General features: G+C 42.4%; 1 protein-coding gene across 3 annotated transcripts in view; it reads left to right on the top strand.

Annotated features, from left to right (window-relative positions):
• The first annotated feature begins 7,980 nt into the window (after nucleotides 1-7,980).
• LOC139655617 (coronin-1C-A) overlaps nucleotides 7,981-21,335 on the top strand; it is a 40,941-nt gene continuing 27,586 nt past the window's right edge. The window contains exon 1 of one of the 3 annotated variants that reach the window (XM_071533063.1): nucleotides 7,981-8,106. Coding sequence is in view for 1 of the 3 variants with exons in the window: in XM_071533062.1 (XP_071389163.1) it covers nucleotides 12,803-12,815 (13 nt within the window). In the remaining 2 variants the exon portion in view is untranslated. Of the gene's footprint in view, nucleotides 8,107-8,211; nucleotides 8,348-12,765; nucleotides 12,816-21,335 lie in introns of those variants that run through there. The other 2 variants (XM_071533064.1, XM_071533062.1) reach the window with 2 other exon arrangements.

Below are 21,335 nucleotides of genomic sequence, written 5' to 3'. Positions count from 1 at the left end.
TTCTTTTACAGGTGAAAGTATTGCGTATAAATCTAATAGGATTGGCCATTTAAAATTGATTCAATCTATACACTGTTGCTATCAATTTGCTAATTGAGAAATAAACAGCAGCACCACCGGGAAATCGGGATACACAATGAGACCTTTTGCATATATTTACACATCTCTTTATATTCATCACTCAGGCAAAACGGCAGTGGGTTGATAAATCTGCTCAATCACACTGAGAAACAGTGGCTTGATTGCCACAGCTGACTGTTTAACATAGAGTTCTTTCTATTTGGGTAAACAAAATATAACTAGCCCTGGGCTAAAAATCAATTCACACAGGCAAATTCCAAAGTGGGATAACCCCGACTTTAGCCCAGGGCTAGCTGGCCCTGCTCCGGAGCAGGGTTAACCCCGACTTTTCAGGGTTATCCCGAGAAAATTGTTTAAAACCAGGGTTATATGTTGGCTGTGTGAACAGGGTTAGAACACTTTTGTGTCACTTGTGTGTTGTCCAATCAAATCAAACTTCTCCTTCAGAACGGCAATGATGCATGGCATTCCTAGGCTCAAGTGTTTTTATTACCATAGAATATCCAGACATGTAAGCCCTGGACTAACAAGAATGCTGTGTGAATCGTTAGCCTTGGGGTAAGAGTTAGCCATGGGTTAAATGGCTGTGTGTGAACAGGGGTTAAGCTAACCCTGGGCCAACTGTTAGACCAGGGTTAAGATAACCCTAGGCTAAGAATGTGCTGTGTGAAAAGCCCTAGTATTACTTTACTGACTTGACTGTGATGGTCTGCATCCTGAAATGGCATTACATCATAATGCCCCCATCTGTATACCTTGGCAAGAAACTGGCTTTCTAACAGCCAGGTTATATAACATTTGGCTGCCCATCCCCGTTTGCATGACATCAATGAAACACTTAAGTTGCACGCTCTTGTTCCTCCTGGCCTGTATGCCTGTGTGTGTGTGTGTGCGTGTGCGTGTGGTGTGTGTGTGTGTGTGAACAGTAGGCCTCATTTCATAAAATGAAATGGCATGTGTGTATAGTGGGGCGTTGCAGCAGCAAAGCTGTTCTTTTGCGATGTTGGTATGTGAATTGATAATTGATGGTGTTAAACCTTTCATCGTTTCATCTATTTTTTATGCGTGTACATGAAACTTGAAACTGCAACTGTATGCGTGTCAGTGGAGTTGCTGGGAATGTGAAAATGTAAACCAGCCACACAAATATCAGAGCTTATGTGAAGCCTCTCCTATAAAACTCTCTGACTAACCTAAATGTGTAGACATTTTAATAACAGAAGGATCAAATAAGAAACTTATAAAACTGTCATCTTTAGTGAGCCAACAAGCCAGTGGATTCTCTTCTGACTTCTGACTGTCTTCTGATGATTTTAAAATGGGGGAAGATCAACTGTAGTCTGGATAAGGCTTAATGATGCAACTTCCTAAGAGTGCCCTATTACACTTTTCAAACACAAACATGAAAGCTCCAGTTGCCAGGAGCATTTGGACCACGAGCTGCCTGTCTGTCAGCACAGCAGCCCTCAGAATCTATACTAACTGGGTGTGGGCCGGCCCCTCTTCCCCTTCTTCTGCCTATGCTGCTGGTGAATTCTTGGCTGCCATACCTCCGCTTTTGTTTTATTATCTGAGCGAGTATCCTGTTTTGGATGTTACTATAGAGACCAAGAGAAACAGAGAAAATTCACAGCTATTTTTCAGGTCATTTCCCTCCCTCCCGGTAAGACAGACCCAGGTTGGTTGCCGTCTCTTTAAGTTACTACTCACCATCCAGCCCAGACACACTCCACAAACATTCTTTCACTGTCTCCTACTTCTCTCAACTTGTTTCCTGGCATGAAATTGCATGTACAGGCCGTGGCAGCGTAAACAGTGTTGGGTAAGGAAGAGAGAAGGAAGGAGGACATTCCTCATATTCACTCTAATGAGGTTGAGGAGTTATAGGACTGTCAGGATCTGAGCTGGTGATAAAACATGATACCATACAGTTTTGTTCCCTCTCTCCCACTTGGACAACCGGGGAAAAGTTCACCACTCATGTCTCTAAAATATCTCAGCACAGGTTCATACCCAAAACACTCTCCATGTGCCTGACTGAACGTAAACAAAAGTTTAGAAGGAGTTATCAGAGAAAATATATTTCCTAGGCCTCTCAACACAGGAAAAAGTAAACCTAAAAGTAAGAGTTTTCCCTGATTGTATTAGTCAAATGTGCTGTGACATCACATGGCCGGAATATAAGGCTCCCATTGCTTGTGCAATTGAGGGAGGACTGAACATCACCAAACAACCAACAAAGAGCACTCTGTCGGTCCTGGGAGAGCATCGACTCGGCGACGTCTAACTGGTAAGTGTCAACCCCGATAGACCTGGATATGATAGGAGAGATCAATATCATATCCATCACATTGCAATAGCAGTGACCTGTCATGCGCCAGGCCCAGCTCTATGTCTTGTGCTAACCAGCATACACAGAGTTGACAGAAAGGGTAGGTTGTCTATTTTCCAGATGCCGAAACTTGAACAGCTTCTTTCCCAAAGGTTCTTGGTTTGAATTCCTGTAAGTCTGAGTATGTTGAGGCAGCAGAGCACATGGCGATCAAGTGATCGGCTTTAGGCAGTCAGGGAGGAAGATACAGCATAATAGAATGGTTGTTACTGGGACGGACTGCCTTGAGGGCAGGGGTTCCTCATGTTGGCCATAGTCCTGATGGAGATGGCAGGGCTCGGGGTGGTGGAGGATAATCAGAGAAGGCAAGCTCCACTGAGCACCAACAGTGTCTTTAAAGTCCACATGATATGATGGATGAGAAAGGGGAGTTCTGTTTTGCATAAGGGAGCTCACACTTCATCTTGATTTGTGAGTTTGTTGTACATTATTTTTACATTCATTTTCTGCTCTCATATTTTATCTCTGAAAATCACACTCTCTAAATACCAACATTTGTATCTTCTCCACACAGCTATGTTACTATTTTAGTTAGATAACATGAGTTCACTTAGCCATGTCTCTGGCGAATGTGCAGGCCTGTCAGATGATAAGACAACAGCAGTCATATGCTGTAACACAAAGGGAGTGTGGGGCCATCCACAGGAAACAGACCCGTGGTCCAGATCCTTGTTCATTGTGCTTCACCATTTTCTCTGCTTACTAATGCAGTTTAGTGAGAGAAAAGTTAGCTTGGTAGCATGATGGACAATTACACATAATCTCATGTGATAGTCTGCCTCTGCAATATGTCCATTTATGTACTACTGTGCTCTGCTTGACTTTGCAACTATTCAGGACAAAGTCACTGGTGGTATACTACTAATAATTCTACTACTACTACGAATACTACTGCTATAATAACAATCATCATCATCATCATCATCACCAACACAACCATCAACATCATTATCATGACAACAATAATAATTGAAGTTAACATTGATATTGCTATTCATTAAAGCCCACTCATATACAAATTGTGAAATGTGATGCAGGACTCAGTACATTACATAAAAAAAATCAATAAACAGGTGACATCATGCCATCCTTTCACATCAGTTAGACAAGGTAAAGATTGAATACTGTAAGATGTCCTGTACTTATGCATGCATTGATAGACTGGGTCACACGAAAACAAACTGGCGAAATAGCGTGGGAAAAAGGATTTGCTGTCAAAGCGTTATGTCATCTCATAAACCTTCAATACTGAAGAGGAGGGATTATTTTATCAGTCGGACTGCAGTCTTGTTGTTTTTCTCTGCTTCAGCTGCTGTGATGCTGATTATCCCAAACAGTTAATCAAGTTGCACTCTGCTTCTTTCATCAGTTTCTCATTAGACTACATCAGATCAAAAACATTGATGTTTATTCTGTATTTCCCCTTTTTCATTCCAAATTCAAATTATCTATTCATTTTGCATCAATGTGAATCGGATATTGTTGCTGTGATCATGTCTTATCATGGCTTCTCAAGCCAGAAGGCAGGCTTAAGATTCATAACAGAGGTTGGTGCAAAATCTTGTGACTCTAATTTGTTTCTTAAAGTTGACCTACGATGGGCATTGCAACAGCATGAATAATACAACTGAGTCTATATAGTAGTTTAAGTCATAAGATACTCAGTTGTTTACTAGTTCCATAAAAATGGCTCCTGTGTGAATATCTATATTTTAGTTGCTATATGGTTTCTTCTCATGATGTTAAACTTTGCACAGTGTTTACACCATGTCAAATATGTACAGTTTCTCTGATGTTAATCCTGGGTGTCTGGTAACTAATTTCACTGCTTATTTTTCTCTTCTGTTTCATTTTTATTTCAATCTCTTACGGTTTGTGGTGTATTATTCAAACATGGAATGTTAGCAGGGATGCATAGTAGAAAAGAAGCTGCAAGATCAGTCATGGTCCAAAAAATAAATAATAAATGCTGCTGGGCTGGCATGCCAAAGACATGGCATCATTTGGGAGGACTGGTCTTTTATTGTGAGGTTAACAGCATGTCTCTCTCCACAGACCAATATGGGACAGAACCAAGACAAAGTGGAAGGGGGGGAACAGGCCCTCAGTGAAGGATCGGAGGAGAGAGGGCCTTGCCCCGACTCTGGAGGTGCAGGCAGCGATACAGGTGGAGACATGGAGGGAGGAAGTCCCGGTGAGGAGGCTGGTAACACTGGGGAAAGTTCAGGGAAACCAGACGCTCAGCGTTTGGATGAGAGCCCAGGCGAGGAGCCAACAACACCTTCTATTGAGAAACACATAGGCTTGCGGGTGAGTCCTTTCCCTGCGAGGGAGGTGAGAGAGGGAGGGGCTGTAGGAAAGGGAGGGGAAGAGGAGGGAGGAGAAGAAGGAGGCAGGACTGCTCCGCTGGTTCCACAGGAGCCGGACAATAGCCAGAATCCAAAGAGTAGTTCAAGGATTGAGGAGAGAGCCAGAACATACAGGCAGTTCAATCAAATCAAGAGAGAGAAGAAGAGTGAGGAGGAGCTTCACACTTCCTCAAAGATCAGCATGGAGTATCAGGCCAAGGGGAGAGCCCCACCTCAGGAGAGCCAAGACGAAAACGTCTCACCTGGAGTCTCAGATGGAAAGTACGGCCCCGCTGTTGGAGCAACTGTCGGCATTCTGTCAGTGGATGGAAACTCCATTGAAAACAAGGAAGAAGGCTCTGTGATATTGAAGACCAGCAAAGGTGGGGCTCATCCAGGAACTAACGATGACTTCACCCAGAGGGCAGGAAGTGAGTTATTGCCATCTGTTCAACGAGATCAGAATGAGATCATGAATGTTGAAGTCGAGGATGAAGATATTAAGCTCTGTTCTGGAACAGTGGGCCACTTGAGTGAGATGAAGGAACCGCCTACAGCTCAAACCCGACCTCCTTTGAAAAACAGTCTGGAGAAAGAGTCTCTATTAGCCATGAGTGATACCTTTTACTGCAGTCCTCCAAAGGGGAGAGTAAAAAATAATACAGCAGGGGGGAGGCAGGCACGTGTTAAAGACAGCAAATACTCAGATGAGGTGAAGCCAGTTTTGAATGACTTAGGTGACAAGAAGAACACCAAGAAGAACACCATCCAAACTGGATCTCCTCACGCTGTCCAACACAATGACGAAGGCACATCTTTGCATGAAGCTAAAACAAACACAAACCAAAAGAAATCATCATATTTGGCATCAAATCCCGTTTTGCCCACTGAGCCCAGCTCTATTTTGGAGAAGCTCCTGAGAAGAAATAGAAATGAGGCATCCCCGGCTCTGTCAGAAATGAAAGAGGTTGACACAGAAAACAAGGACGCCATGGATGTTCCTGTGGAAATGAACACAAAGAGAATCCCTGATTCACAAGGCAAGGAGACAGACGATGTAGCAACAGCCGATGATACTCCAAAGGTCGATCAGTCAGATATAAATATACCTCCTTCACTATGTGCCACCAAGGGGATTATGCCATCCTCCTCTGATTTAACAGAGAACCTGACTGAGGCAAACATTGCCACAAAAGGTCTCTACAATAAAAAGCTTGCAGTGAAACAGACTGAGAATACTGACAGTGTGGGCTCAGGCAGTGAGATGTCACTCACAAAGTCACATTCAGACAATGTTGATTGTCAGAGTTCAGAGCAGGACATCAGCTCAACAGATGAAGTGGATATAATGCTAAATGCAGCCCCTTCTAAAAACCTCTCCCTAGAGAACTTACAATCAGCTGCTCCAGGTAAAAGAAAGTCCTGTGAAGTGAGTGGTGTGATCACAGAGGAACCTGCATCTTCCTCCGTGTCTGAGGTCATCTCTGATGCCAAGTCTCCACCCCAAAAACATGATGACCGAATTGCAGAGTCTCGCCATTTACTTATTGATGAGAAGAGTGTAAGCCTTCCACTACAAGCAATCAATGGGACCGAGAGCAAAACTGCACCAAGATTATACACCTCTGAGACCTCAAATGCTGAGACATTAAAAGACCCCACTAAGGACGACTACATTCCTGCACTAGCTGTGGACGCTGGCTCAGCCGGGACAGAAGAAAGCCACCAGGACATGGCCAGCGTAAAACAGGATGAGAAGCAGCAGTCTCAACATGTGACTCTTAACACAGAAAATACGATAACGGGCCAGCCTGATAAAACGTCTGGCAAGGACAGCGATGACAGTGTTACAGTGAGAGACAAATCCCAGAGCGTTCCCAAATCCAGGCCCGTCTCAGAACTCATAAAGGAGACCATTCAGCTGCACGAGAAGCTGAAGCAGCAGGATCGGCCCAAGCCCCCTGAAGTGAAGCCTGACGGGGCCTCGGAGCAGGGCCAGTCTGTGAAGGTGGCACAGATGAAGGCGGCTTTCGACTCAGCTCAGAAATCCCCAGATAAGGCTCTGGAGAGGAAGCCATCTGTGAGAAAAGGTAAGGGCACTAAAATAAAGCCAACTGCACTATAGTATCAAATGAGTAGAAACTCTGAGCAATGCTGGATGCACTGAGGATATTTGGGTAGCAGGTAAATGAATCAATGAGTCATTTGTCATTGAAATGTAATAAACCAATGAAGTCTGCTTTTCTGGTCAATGGTTCCTGAGAATGTGGGTTAAGAGATTTACCACAATCACTTGCATCAACCCTCAGCTACAAGACTGAAGGCGGGTCAGGGAAAAATGGATTGGATGATGGAATACAGCTGTTTTCTACCATGAGAAGTCAGTTGCAGCTTGGATTTGTGAAATAACGCCATCTTGTGGTGCACTAATAAATCGGTGGTACATTTTGTTCTCAAGCAGAACTGCAATTATTTTTTAAATAGCCTTTTATAAAATGAAAACTGGTACCCGACAGTAGCCTGTATTAAGGCGAAGTACCACCGTTTCACTGCCGAGCCTCAACTATATTTTCATCTATTTTAGATGCAAAGCAGCCTGCACATACATTTCAAATGGATGAGGTATTTGCAATTGACATCACGCAGCTGCCATTCAACCAACAATCCCCCCTTCCCAGTATCGCTCTAATGAAAAATACGTTTTAAAATATTACTGCTCCTCTCGGCTCATTTAATTTTACCTCAGAGCTGTAAGATGAGATGTGCAATAGGCCTAATTATATCAGTAGGCTACGACAAAGAACTACAGTAAATCATACAGCAAAATTCAGAATGATTAAAGTATAGGAATGTTACAGGGATATTGTAGTAATACCACTGGAGGTAAAAATCCCATAAGATATGGCCGTTATAAACACACTATTGAACACCACAGATGCACTGTGGGCCTCTGTCCCTATCTGAACATTATATATTTTTTCGGTTAACTGGCAGCCTGGAGGCGTGAGGTTTGCTCCCTTATTTTATCCCAGTGCTTCTCCTGATTGGTTGCCGCGGCTGCTCGTTAGCCGTCGCTGTTCCACACCCGCCTCGCCAAGCCATAAGAGAGGCGGGACTTAGGGAGGGCGTCGCTATCCATGTAGCTACCGCACAGTGACAGTGGGGAAAAGAGCACACAAACGAGTTTCAGCAGCGGCTTCGGCAAGGGAGGAATCAATTGGGATACACATTGGGCTGTGTGCTATCATTCGGCTTTCGGGAATAGTTTTGTTTTCCTCTTGGAAGGTAGGTTATGGCTTAGTCGTTTGCTTAGCAGCTGCTGGTGGTTTTCTCTCGTTTTGGTGTTATTTCTCCTTGCTTATCTACGCACGGTGGCCATCCAGACAGGAAAGTGCATGCGCTAGCTAAATGAATCGGGATGGTCCATAGAATTTGAATTGGCTTTTTAGCTAGCGTTAGCCTGCTACGACAGTTATCCGGTAATGCAAAACAAAAAAAATATCTTTCTAACCTTGTAACCGAGGAGGTGAGTGTTTTCAGTCCGGATTTTGCCTTTTGTCTTCTGGTGTTAGGTGGGATTCGTTGACATCTTCGTCGCTAAATGAAATGCCCCGTTGTATTGTGCTGTATGGGGTGGGGTAGCTCGTTAGTGCGGAAGGAAAACTTAAATCCGAAACGATAGATCCACATAGGCGGAGATACAGGGGGTGCAGGCAGCCCAACCGCGCCCAGGCCCCTGGCTTTTGGGAGCAGCGTTTATGTGGGTTCCTCTAATAGTGAATATTGGACCCCAAACATAGAAATATAGCTGAATTAGCGCAGACATTGAACAAGACACTTTCATGCTTATCAATATGGTTTTTAATCCAGATGCCAGTGCCAAATTTGGCCCACTAACACACCGGTATTGAAAATATATGGAGTAGGCTCGTGGTGGGGGTTGCATAGAAATGCAACCCATCGTGACCCAGCTGCATAGATTGCTGTGTGTGTCAGTCAGCCATCATCCTCCAGCCTCTGCTTGTTTGGCTGTAACACGTGGAGAATTGTTGGTGTGAAATTATGCGTAGGCCTGTTCAGTGTAGCCATAATATACAGTACAAGCGAGCATAATAGTGAGGGAAGACACAGCTGTGTATGCTCCTGCACCTGAGCTCATACCTGCCCATATGGAGCCCAAAAGCATTATGTTGAAACCAAGACTGTTTTGCTCACAGCCTGTTTTGAGCCTATTTTAGATGAAAGGACAGACGTGTGCTCACCCTGCAAAACAACAATTAAGTTGAATCAAATCAGACTTAAGTTGTGTTGCATTCTTCAATGTAACTTGTATTGAACAACACTTTGCCTTAGTTCCATTATTAGTCTGAATAACCTAAATGTGTGCGTTTTTTTTTTTAATTTACTTCACTAAAACTATTTTTGTCTATAGTGACTGTCACCTGGGCTGTTCAAATTCAATCCTGGTGTTATACTTTGCATTAGCCTCTACATGAAAATCCCTACTTGGCTCTGCATTGGAGGAGTGGCTTGAGTGAAACTCAGCAGCATTCTGGGAAAGCTATATTTTTGAAAAATGATTGGATAAATGAAGTGTATAAAGAGATCCATAAAGACTTGATGGCGCTTCACTGGGCAACCATAAATAATCTCTGCAGTCAAGCCATAGTGGCTGGGTGCTGACCCACATAGTCCTCTCTGTGACCCTTATGTCATTACGCCACCTCTGGCTGATGTGTTCACTTACGACAATAGGGCAGTTTGAGTTGTAATGACCATGGTTAGTGTGCCAAAAGGGCAGCCTGATTTGCATATTTGGCCCTTCTCTAGATCTAGGTTACTCAGCTCCCTTGTGTAATCAGCTTTGGAGTGCTGGGAGTTCCCTCGCTGAGTCTCACTGTGGGATGCAGAGCAGGTGAAGGCTGACTGACAGACCCAAGGGTTTTATGTCAACAGTCCTACAGCTGTGTTTGGGCTTGTTGGCCATTCCAGACGCATCAGCCTCTGCTGGTTGTTGGTGCTGCAGTACACTGTCTTAAGAAGTGCGTAGCCTGCCTTCCTATGCCTGGGCTGAGAGAGGAAGTGGGTCAGGAAGCAGAGGGAAATTAAGCATGAGACCTGGAGAAGTGTTGGTTCTTAACCACTGCGGCAAGGCACGCCGGTGTGGAGTGTGGTGAACTCTGGTGTCCTGTAAGATTTTGAAGAAATATTTTTAAGAAAAAATTATATTTATGTCCACTGTCCAAGATATCCATCACATTGACCTCATCAGTGTTGATGCAGCTCTGGCTAAGTCCAGCAGCTCCTTGTGTTTGCTGGCCCTCTTGTACGATTGCACAAGACATTGTGACATTTTGAAGCCATTTGGTTTGCCTTGAAATAACATGCCTGAGCACCAAAAAGTACTCTTAGGCCTGCGCTATGCTTTGTAGACTAAGGTACTGTATGTTAGAGAATAGATTCGGCTATGAGATCTCTCCACTTAGTGTTCATATCAATCTGATGGTCAGCATCCTGGGGAAATCAACTGAATATTCAGCCAGCATTTTGAACGCAGCATCTCTGTTGGTTTCCAAGATTGCATACCTCTGTTAACATGTCTGACATTCCTCACTTTGTCTCAGGTCCTGTCTATGCAAGATGTTATCAAAGTCCACATCTTCAAGAGGAACTTCCGCCAAAATCTTTCAAAATGAAATAGAACTTGAAAATGTCATTGCATTTTGGTTTTTATATTTTTACTTTAATGTGCTACAAAATTAGTTTCCCCAGACAGGTTTAACAATAGTATTTGCGAAGGACAGGTAGGAAGAAAATATCTCATTAATCGAGTGTCTGCTCAACATAGTAGTGTGTTTTTTGTTTGGACAGCCTGGCAGGTGAGCAGGATCACAAAGATTAAGATGGATAATCGCACTTGGTTCACACAGTCATAGTATGATGAAACGCACACAGCCTTACTACACAGGAATATATTAATGAGTGTTATTATCAATAGGCCTAAATCGCAACAACAAAAGGGACAATAAGATTATTGCTCAAAAATGATTGAGAAAATTACCAAGCCCTCTTGATTTCATGAGCTGCGAGCACTTTTTGATAAATATGGTATCCATTTTCGCTGGTAACCTCTATGTCTGTAAAATGAGCCTTTTTATATCTAGATATAGAATAACCTAGGCCTATATGTGGAATTGATCTGTTTTTGTCATATCTAACCTATAGGCTTTTTGGAAGTGCTTTTGCTTGGCAAGCAGGAATCTGGATGGGGAAGGATGCCTCAATCACAGAAGAAGTTCAAATGCCCTTTTTTTTTTTTTTTGCTGAATCTGCTCTCAAAGCTTTGTAATGCTTCGTAACTCAGAACTTCCAGCAGATGCACAGACTAATATTATTTCTTCCATTCGTTTTTTCCCACCCACAGTTGACAACATCTGGTGAAATGGAGCAGTGGCTGGTGCATTGCTCGCTGGGGGAGGGGAAAGTAGCAGAAAGGGAAAAGGATGGGACAGGCTTGCTCTCAGGCTGTCATATTTTGGAGTTGTCACTGTTGACTGTTTAATTTGAACCACCATGTCTGAAGATGTTCCAGTTTAGGTCTATAGCATACCCGACTAGTTTATTGGTAAGGCTATGTTTTTGTCATTAGTATTTTTTTTTTGTGACAAGTTCTGTTGTCCTCCTCATTTGGAAATTTTATCAGTGCTTCCGTACCCTTCAGTAAAATGACTGAAATAGACAGATAGGCAGGCGCTAGGCAGAGTTGTAGTTTGTATGGTTGTATATAGTAAATACTATACCCCCCCCCCCCACACACACACACACACACACACACTCACACTAATAAAAAGCTTTTCCTGGTTTACATAGTTTTATGGGATTTTCAAGTGGTCTCTCTCAAATCTTGACTGTAAGCAGGATAAGTACCAGCTTAGGTGAAGGCCTCCCTTTTGAGAGACGTTTGACATCTTTCACTGTTACACTGTTAGGTTTTAGTCCTTTTAAGGTCATGTTTTCTTTTTTTAACCTTTTTATTTAACCAGGTAGTTCCCATTGAGATTAAAAAATCTCTTTAGAGAGAGAGCGAGATGGAGGGAGGTGTTTATCTGTTGTGCCTGTTTTGGAATCAGGAAGTTGGTAGCACCTCTTTTGACTCCTGAGGCTGTTATCATTTTAGTTGTAAATGTCTGATACACCACATGCTTTGGATAGGCGTAGTTGTAGATGGCGTTTACGTAGTCAGTCTGATCGGTTCTGGTGGATGGTCCTGTCCATACATTAGCTTAGCGCTGAGATGGTCTGAGCTCCATTACTCCTGTTTGTGTGTGTGTGTGTGTAAAGCTCATGTCCTCCAAAGTGTAAAAGAGTACAGCAACATTGCCTGAAGCACTGGTGCATAATGTGTTCTCGTAGTATTTTACAATGAGCAGAGCACAGACCACATGGTCACTTGGGGGTGGAGAGGGGTGAAAAAACAGCACCTTATCTCATTGTTGCAAAAAGCACTGGAATGTAGCTGGAATCTGATTACAATGGTGGTCCGTGGCCTTGGTTACAGGAAGGGGATTTAGGTGGCGTCTCATGCGTTCTTGGTGACAAAAGGCAAAAGGCTGCCAGTGTATGGAGAGCATTGAGGCGACAGAGCCATGGGGCGATATGGGTAGCAGACTGTGGGAAAAGACAGGCTGTTTCCATAAGTGGCACAGACATACTGTGTACTTTGTTACAATATGCAACTTTTTCTATGTTAAAATACTAAGAAATAAGTAGGATATTTACATGTTATCAGTCTGTGTCTGTGACCTTGTTTATACATGCCTACATCCCCCTAGTTTGATTGAAATTGGCTTTTCAATGATGTTAAGGGTGTTTTTTGGGGCACATACCATTTGCTATGGGTGTGTGCTGTGTAGGCGTGGCCAGCAGTGAGCTGGGTTGTTTGCTATCAAGGTGAGGCTAGCAGTCACAGCTCAGGGAAGCAATGGCGGAAAAAGGTAAGAAACAAAGGAACAGGGAAGTTAAACATGTGGCAAACAAGTCCCGTATTGCTCTATTATTGTTGTAGCTTTAAGATAATATGAAGTGTTATAATACATGAAACGAGCATATGCCACAATCTGTATTAAAAACCTTGTCTATTAAGGGATATGGAGTCTACTACATAGAAAGCACAACAAGCTATTTTGAAAATCTCTTTAAAGTAAACTGCCTTGTTTCTCACGTTACCTAGCACTGTGTGACATTTCATGGGTTTGGTTGACTTTACTTACTTACTTTTCATTGTTATTGTGCTATTTGAAATGCGATGTGATGCCTATTTTTTTTTAGGTTTATTGTCATGGCTCTTTGTTTCGCCCCTTATGCTTGACTAATACCAGGTTGACTACCTGTTTTTTAAAGTGTGTAAGTACCTACCAGAGGAAAGGTAATGGAGAGACTGCATCTACATATACAGTAGTTGCCTAAAATAACTTTTTGTTGTGGAGAGGGAATCTTTTGGCCTCGTCATAATTCTGTTACTTTCTGCTACCCCTCCCTGTCCCACATAGCTCATCCTGATTTGTGGCTGGGATTTTAATGTTATGCCACATCTCACTCACCAAGTAAACACAGGGCATCGGGGGCAGTTTGCTCCCCATCACTCTGGTTTCGATCGAGCTGCGGCCCGTCCTCCAGGATAAGCCGCCATCATCGGGGTCCACAGGGACGTAATAGGCTGTGAGTTTTTAATCCAGGTTAGGTTGGTTATCTGCTGTTGTGATCTCATTGTCCGAGTGTTGTAGTTAGGCAGTTTAGCGGACCTCCCCCTTGTCCAGAACCGAGTCGTCAGACTGATCAGTAATCCGCTCTTCAGATCACTGTATGTAGAGCTGTTTCTTCAATACCATGAGTTTTACTGTCAGGGTGCGGCAATAGTGTTACTGTGTCTCAGTCATGTCATTGACAAACCAGTTTTAGTACAAATGGCCATTGACAGAATGGGGTGGCCCAAGTTTTAATTGGAATGCGTTAACATAACTGTGCATGGCAGGGATAGGCAACATAAATGTCTCTTGTCACCAAGAAGGGGCCGTAATCATACATGTTTTATGCACATGCACTGCTGTAAAACCCATATATGATGAGATCATATTTTTTTCAGATGGTGGCAATCTCATTTTAGACTTGTCAATTTATTACTGTACGGACAGTACGACATAGGCAGTGTACGATGTGCCATTCTTTAAAATGGTTAAAGAAAGTACCTTAAGACCTTTAAAAAAAAATTGCATAGTTTTCAGTTACTTAATATTAAAAGTGAAACAAATTATTTTAAATAGTCTTTTATAGGCTTCAAGACCCCAAAACACATCAATATCATAAGTTGCTTTGAAGGGAAAGTCCATAGTTGGAATGTTTTGTCTGTGATATTTTAGATGTCATTGTAAGCCCAGAAGAAATACTATTTAGGAAGAAAAAAGGAGATTTTACTGGATGATGATGATGATCATCTCCAAGTGCCCCTGTGACCTTAGTGTTCAGTCACTAAGAAGTATCTTGGTTGCCTGATATCAGACAGAATTGTCAACTCGTTACACTCCATTTCCATCTTCAGTCTGACATTGCCTCCACTCTAACTGATTTCCGTGGGGGAGGGGGATTCGATTTTCCCTAACCAATCACTAGAGACCAACATATCCGCCTGAATCTAACGTCATTTTAAGTCGACACTGATGCATAGCCATGACAACACCAGAGACGGTTCAGAAAGTATAGAGCATCTTTGACAACACAGAGCGAAGTAAAAACAAAGTATTTTGGATTTCAAAGTAATTGGTACTTTTAATCTATTTAGAACCGCCTCGATAGCAGCGTCTATCTTGTCTATAGCGGTCACCATTGTTGTTATTACTCCTCCTTGGTTCCGGAGCACAGCTTGACAACAGCTTGACAACGGTGTTAGTCCCGCCCGTGGTGCTGATTGGCTAATCGTTAGTCCCCCCCGGCGCTCATTGGACCGATCATTTTTGAACAGAGAAACCGCTGTTTCATGTCACGATGCCAGACCAGAATCAGTCAACTGGTGGAGTGGGCGGATTCAAAGGTCTGGACCCAGGCAAGTATCTTGGATCAAGTGAGAGAAAATATGTTTTTCCTTCCAGTAATAACAAATGCCCAGTACATATTGGGTATTTGTACAGCCCGTGGGATGTGTTAAGTCAGTTTAAGCACGGGTGAGTATGACTGCAGAGGTTAGAAATACTCTTGAGGGCCACATTTAGATGGTATCTGTGACTGATCTGGCCTGCAGGCCCCAGTTACTCATCACTGGTGCATGGTGTTGAGACGGCATATCAGCTGCAATGGAATAAAAGAAGGCATTCTGGCACACTGGCCAAATATGAGCCTTCACTCTGTTTTTTTTTTTTTTTTTAAACTTGTTTCCTCTCTATTCCGTAGATGTTTTGCAGTCTTATGTCAGAGCAAAACAATTTCCCGTTGGTTTAATGGAAGGCCGCAGTTTGCACTATTCTGACGGTGAGGTAGAGTTGAGAGTTGAACCCTGCAAGGCGTGACCCCCAGTGAGCTCTAAGGCAACAATGAATGGCCTGAATTCTTCCCATATCACTTCACATTTTGTGCCGTTCCTTACCTTTTGCGGTGTAGGATTGTCTAATATATATGGCTCCACTGACACATGGCAGGGCTGCAATAATCTAGCTGCCTCAGAGAGAAGTGTGATACAAGGATATCTGATATCGGGACAGAGCAGCACAACATGACCTCTGTTAGTTTGGTTTGCAGTGTTAATGTGCAGTCAGACTAATCATTGAAAGAGACGAGTATAGCAGTGAATGCCATCAGACCCACATTTCCCCTACAGAACTGTCAGATGTCTGTGTGGAGGGAGCTGTGGAATGTGGAGAAGGATGCTAAAACCCATGTCACACTGGCCCCATTTCCTGTTAGTCATTTCCTCGGGCTCTGGGGTCCCCTTTCTGTCTCTCCACATCAGGGTCACCACTTGCTGGCTCAGGAGCTGGTAAGGTACAGACGCCTCTATTGGCTCCTTTCATCTGATTTGACCCGCAGGTCCTTGAGGCCTTTTGCTTGAATTAAGGCTGGATCAGTGAGCCATATGACCCAGGAGAGTGTCAGTGGGCACCACAGCATTCCCGCAGGATGTGTCTGCCTCTCTGACGTATGTCTGCGGCTGCCAGACTGGTGGCAGCGCTTTACTGCCTCAACACAGCCACTGCTGACCTTGTTACATGCAAATGTCAGCCATGGTCAATACGATGCTGATGTTAGGGATGGGTCATATAAACTGAATATTTGTTCAAGGGGATCAACGTTGACTTCTAATTTGGCCGTTGCAGCTGTTCAAATGTGTTGTTTTGGGAAGTCTTTTTCCCGTTTTCAGATTGTTAAATAAGCTTTTTGGTTGTCAACAGTATTTGTTTAACTTTGTTAAATGGACTGTGTTCTACTGGATAAGGAAGTAAATCACTGTAATTGTTTATAGATGTTTTACCCTTTTACAGAATGAATGCCTTTACCATCAGTTTCTGTGGCAACTACAGTAGTCTGACTTTGTAGTTGGCCGCTGGGATGAGGCCTTCGCTAGTTTTGGGCAGAATGCTCCTCTCCTTCCGCTTCCTATGTGCTGCTCTTTTCATCCCCATCTGTTGTTACAACTAAAACTTAGCCACTTTAGCAAGCTAGCCAAAGCCACTCAGGGTTGCGTTAGCATATCATTTAATTCTGACAGCAGCATGCTCCAGTGACATGGACTTAATCAACACACCAGTTGTCTCCACTTCAATCTTGCCTCTGCGATATTGAGTGGTGATTTGTCTATTTTCACAACATTTGCCTGTCATGTACACATTCCAGCACCAAAACAGTTTCCCCCAACACTATTTTGAATGGTTACGGCACCTTGGCTGAAGCGCCGCCCCCGAGTATGAGAGTAGGAGAATCATAGCTTAGGAAGAAGGCGTTTGGAACAGTTTTTTTCCAATCCAAGTACGGTATGTACACAGCCTTGTGCTCATTGCAAGTCATTCTGGATACAAGCGTTGGCTAAACTGCCTGTAATGTAAACATTTATTTATTAAATCATTAAAAATACAGTTAGGCCTACATGTTTGGCAATTTGTATTGCATTGTAGATTTCAGAACAGATATAAAGTGTGGAACCACATGGTACCATATAGACCAACATTACATAACTCAGTGACAGTGACAGACTTTACACTTTTATTTTGAAGGCAGAATCACCTCACTTCTGGTATTATTAATTATCTTTGGCCGGCTTGATGGAGCTGCACCACAGCTTGACACCTTAGCTTAACACACCCGTCACTTCACTGAGATCAAAGAATCTCTACTGCAGATATTTTCCTCCCACTGGAAAAATGTTTTATTCTGCCAAAGCACATGTTCACCTTATATCCAGGTGTTGAGTAATTTTACACATTTCTGACAACTACATTGTCAAGTTGCTGTATAACAGACACAGTTACAAATATACAAGCAGTTTAGAGCTGTGGTCTTCAGTTCTGGTCCTTAGGACCCAGAGCCCTGCAGGTTTTCATACTAGCCAATGCTATAGCCATAGCTGATGTTTAAGGTGATTGAGTCTCCAGTTCAAGTCCTCAGTGCGCAAGTCCAAGTATGAGTCATTAATATTCAAGTCTGAGTCATGACTCTGATCGGACTTGAGTCCAGTACTCCTGTACTACAACACTTGAGTACAACACTGGTCAGAGGTGCAACTACAAGGCTCTTAAGATCAGTATGGTGATCAAATTATGGGGAATTGCCCATATTAACATTAAAAATGTAGCCAGCTCGAAAGGAAACAGCAATCGACTATGTGGCTGGCAGCTGCAATGTAAAAGTTTAAATAGCCTACACCCTATATTGATGTCACATTGGTGGCTGTTGAGTGGCTTACGGAAATGTACTGCTACTGCATTACAGCCTCAAGAGTCGGCCTGCTTGGCTCCCCTTGCCATGTGTATCTATGGGAATGGCTGTTGACTGTGTAGCAGTGAACAGGAAATGGTGTGATATCTTCCTAAAAAGGATTGTCAGGCTACACCAAGTAACAAGACTCACTCTCCAAGTCCCAATGTTGCACAACCAGCAGCAGCCCCACCCAATCTACTATCACTTGTGTACACTAAAACAGTTGTAATAGCCCAACCCTCTCTATAAAGGTTTCATATACAATGCCTGTAACCTAGTTTATCCAAAATGGCTTGGGTAAGCATACATTTAGTGCATTATTTCACTAACCAAATGAATGTCAGGATTATCTAACATGCATGATTCCCCTAATCATTAATTTGACTTTATATTTTTACTGTGAAATAAACATGTGAAATGGTCATAAAATTGTTATGTTTGACATTTATATGCTACCCAGTGCAGCCTGTAAGCCTGTGTGTGTTTCCAGTAGGTCCGTTTTCAGATTGATTAATCAAAAATTCACAAATTGTTAAAACCTTCCAATCTTCCAGTCTGCGTTGTTCTTGGCTTTCGTTGTCTGTCAGTTTGTCTGAACATATCCTATGGCCTGTGGCTGGCATATGAAGTAAGCCTGGGCCCCACCTATTTATTGTGCTGTCAGCACAGATTAAGCCCATTTTACAACAAATAATCATTGCAATGTAGTCAGAAAATATCTTTCCATAAGCACAAATCAGGTGATTGGTCTATTAGACCTTACAGACTGAACTGCTCTACCTACGAGCATTTGAACTTCCTCCTTCAGGCCGGCGGCCTGTTTTTATCATACATGTTCTGCCTGTTTGCATTTGCTTATTTGCACTGTAGCATTGTAGTATGGTAGGTATGTGCTCTATTTCTTGTCTTAGATCTCTGTGGCTTTATCTATTGGTCCTTACTATTGTTCACACATTTTTATATATATATATATATTCACCCTGCCTGCAAACCAAATTTCCCTCGGCACAATAAAGGTGAAAGATCTAGATAGCTAAATAAATACATACATTAATAAAAGTAAAAGCAATGCTCTTACACTTTATAGCTAAGTATCTCAAGGTAACAGATAATCTCCCTCAATCCATTAAATCGATTTCTAAATAAAATCAAGTGTGGTAACACATTATTTGTAATGCCTTTTATATAGGCTACTAATATTCAAGGTCACGTTTCATGGAATACTTTTGATCTACTTTACTAAATACTGCATAATAAATCAACTCAAGATAAAATGACTAGTGCTTATAGAGCATACAGGCTTAAATGAAATGGTTACCTTACACTGTTTACCATAACATTGTTTCAAATCTCCAGACAGTTTGGTGATGGGAAATCACTTTTATATTGTAGTTCCTCTTTTCCCATCATCAGCACAGCCTCAGATCAACTTGTACAATGAATACCAGTGTGTCTATTTCTGCACAATATTTCTGACATGATAATCAAAATATCATAACACTGTAACAAGGAGGCAGTTTGTAGGACTGCACAATTACGTGTGTATAATCAAGTATTTTGATTTAAGTTACCACAATTATTATACAATAAGCAATATTGAAACTTTTCTTTTCACTTAGAATGTCCACTGTGGTTGAACATGGTACTGATTCAAAAGTGCAGAAAATTAGTGATTAATAATGGGATAATAATTGTGATTAATAACCATATCTAGCAATATCATTGGGATGGTCATTTTAGCTAGGCTAATGGAGCCCTAGCAGTTTGTTTCTCACAGTTTTAATATATATATATATATATTTTTTTTTTTCCAGTTTGTTGATTTGCAGGATGCATTTGCATAATTTGATGTGAGGCACTGATTTGCATGCATATAATTAACAATGAGCCAAACAGAAGACACTTGACTTGATTCCTAATTTTTTAATTATGAGTATTGAATTCATAATTAATTTTCTTTGGAATAATTTTGTTTGAGCTGAAGTTTTGTGGAAGGAGTGTCAGCTCTAGTGAAGATGCAGAGGCCTAATTGATGGTTGATCGCTGAGAATATATTATCACCCACTCATCAAACCAGTAAACCTTATTTGTTGGTGCAGGGTTAATATAACTCTGGGTACAATATCAGGCTGGGACCGAGCCGGCCCTGATTTGTTGTCCTCAGAGTAGCTGGCTATAATAGCAACATATGATATTAATTGAACCTTTCCTGTTGTTTGTAGAGCTGAGGATGGTGTGACTGGGGATCTTTGTGCAGGCCCATGCTGACCTCAAGAATGCAGTGATTGTTTAGTCTAGGCTAGTCACACTGTTGTGGTGATAAAACAGCACATCTTATAAAGTTCTCCTACAAAAAACAATGCACTTTTCTATTGCAAATTAACAGAGCCAAGAGCACTGACATTGAGGCATCAGGACAGTTTTCACTGCTCGCTCAGTATTAAGAATTCTCCCATGGCCATCATGTAAAAAAAATTGTTTTGCCCAACAGTGTTTTGTCTTCCAAATGAAAGTACTGTCTGTATTGCTTTCCTTTCCCCTTTGTAACTGCTCAAAATCTTGTCCTTGGTATACCCCTATAATTATGAGTTGCAGAGTTTAATTCTTAATGGCAAAAGGTTGATATTGGAAATCCATTCTGTTTTCAGACTTGATTAGATAGCAATTGTTCCTAACTGCTACCATTGTCTATTCTTGTCTGGTTACAGAACCTGGAGATTTCAATGATTCGTGACATGAAATTGGGCATTCCCATCAGTGTACAATGTGCAGTATTTATTCAAAGTTTAACAGCTACTTGCCTTTTTGACGTTATAACCTTACAAGGCATTTGTGTTGCTGTTTTTGTTTTTTTTATGACCGTGCCTTAGCTCATAACACATCATGTTTCTTTTTTACTTTTCCTGGGCTGGTATTTCCCTGATGTTGCTAAGCAGCATCTCTGTGTTAGTAAACATGTCCTGGAGACGGATTGCAGCCAACTGAACACACATGCGTCTGACCACGACATGAGGTGAATTTGAAGTGAAGGGAGAAAATTTACTTTTTCAGACTTTGTCAGCATATCACTTCCTCTCTCACTGTTGAAATAGGAAGATTTTTTTCCTTCAGCCTCACCTGTCACCCGAGTGTTGCTGTTGTGACTCCACGTTGACCCTCTTTATGCAGACCTGTAAGACTAAGCAGAATGCCCCAGCATGCAGTGCGGCCTGCCAGAGAGAGTGGTCATTAGACATTCCAGTGATGCAGACTGGCGTGGAGACGGACCTGGAGTTGTAAGATGTTTCATCCCCCAGAGGGATGCCCAGGGTTCACTGGGTTGGCCAGGACACTGATTTTCCAGACATCACATTCAAGGCCTGTATTGGCCTATCACATCATGTGCTCTGTTGTTCTAAATCATCATAGAGGGACTTTGTCAGGCAAGTTTTCAGATCTACAACACACTGGAGAGGAAGACTCATCACAATTGATTCTTACTTGGCTCTGCCCACCAAATTACTGGTGAACTGTGATGCACAGTGGCTTCACCAGTCAATTATCATTTCACTCCCTCC

The sequence above is a fragment of the Centroberyx affinis genome, unplaced genomic scaffold, assembly GCF_046629955.1.
Source record: "Centroberyx affinis isolate AG114_WGS23_722 - 3 ecotype Tasmania unplaced genomic scaffold, CSIRO-AGI_Caff_v1 ptg002319l_1, whole genome shotgun sequence".
NCBI lineage: Eukaryota > Metazoa > Chordata > Actinopteri > Beryciformes > Berycidae > Centroberyx > Centroberyx affinis.
Note: the sequence above shows the minus strand (reverse complement) of the source record. Positions and strands in the feature narration are given on the sequence as shown.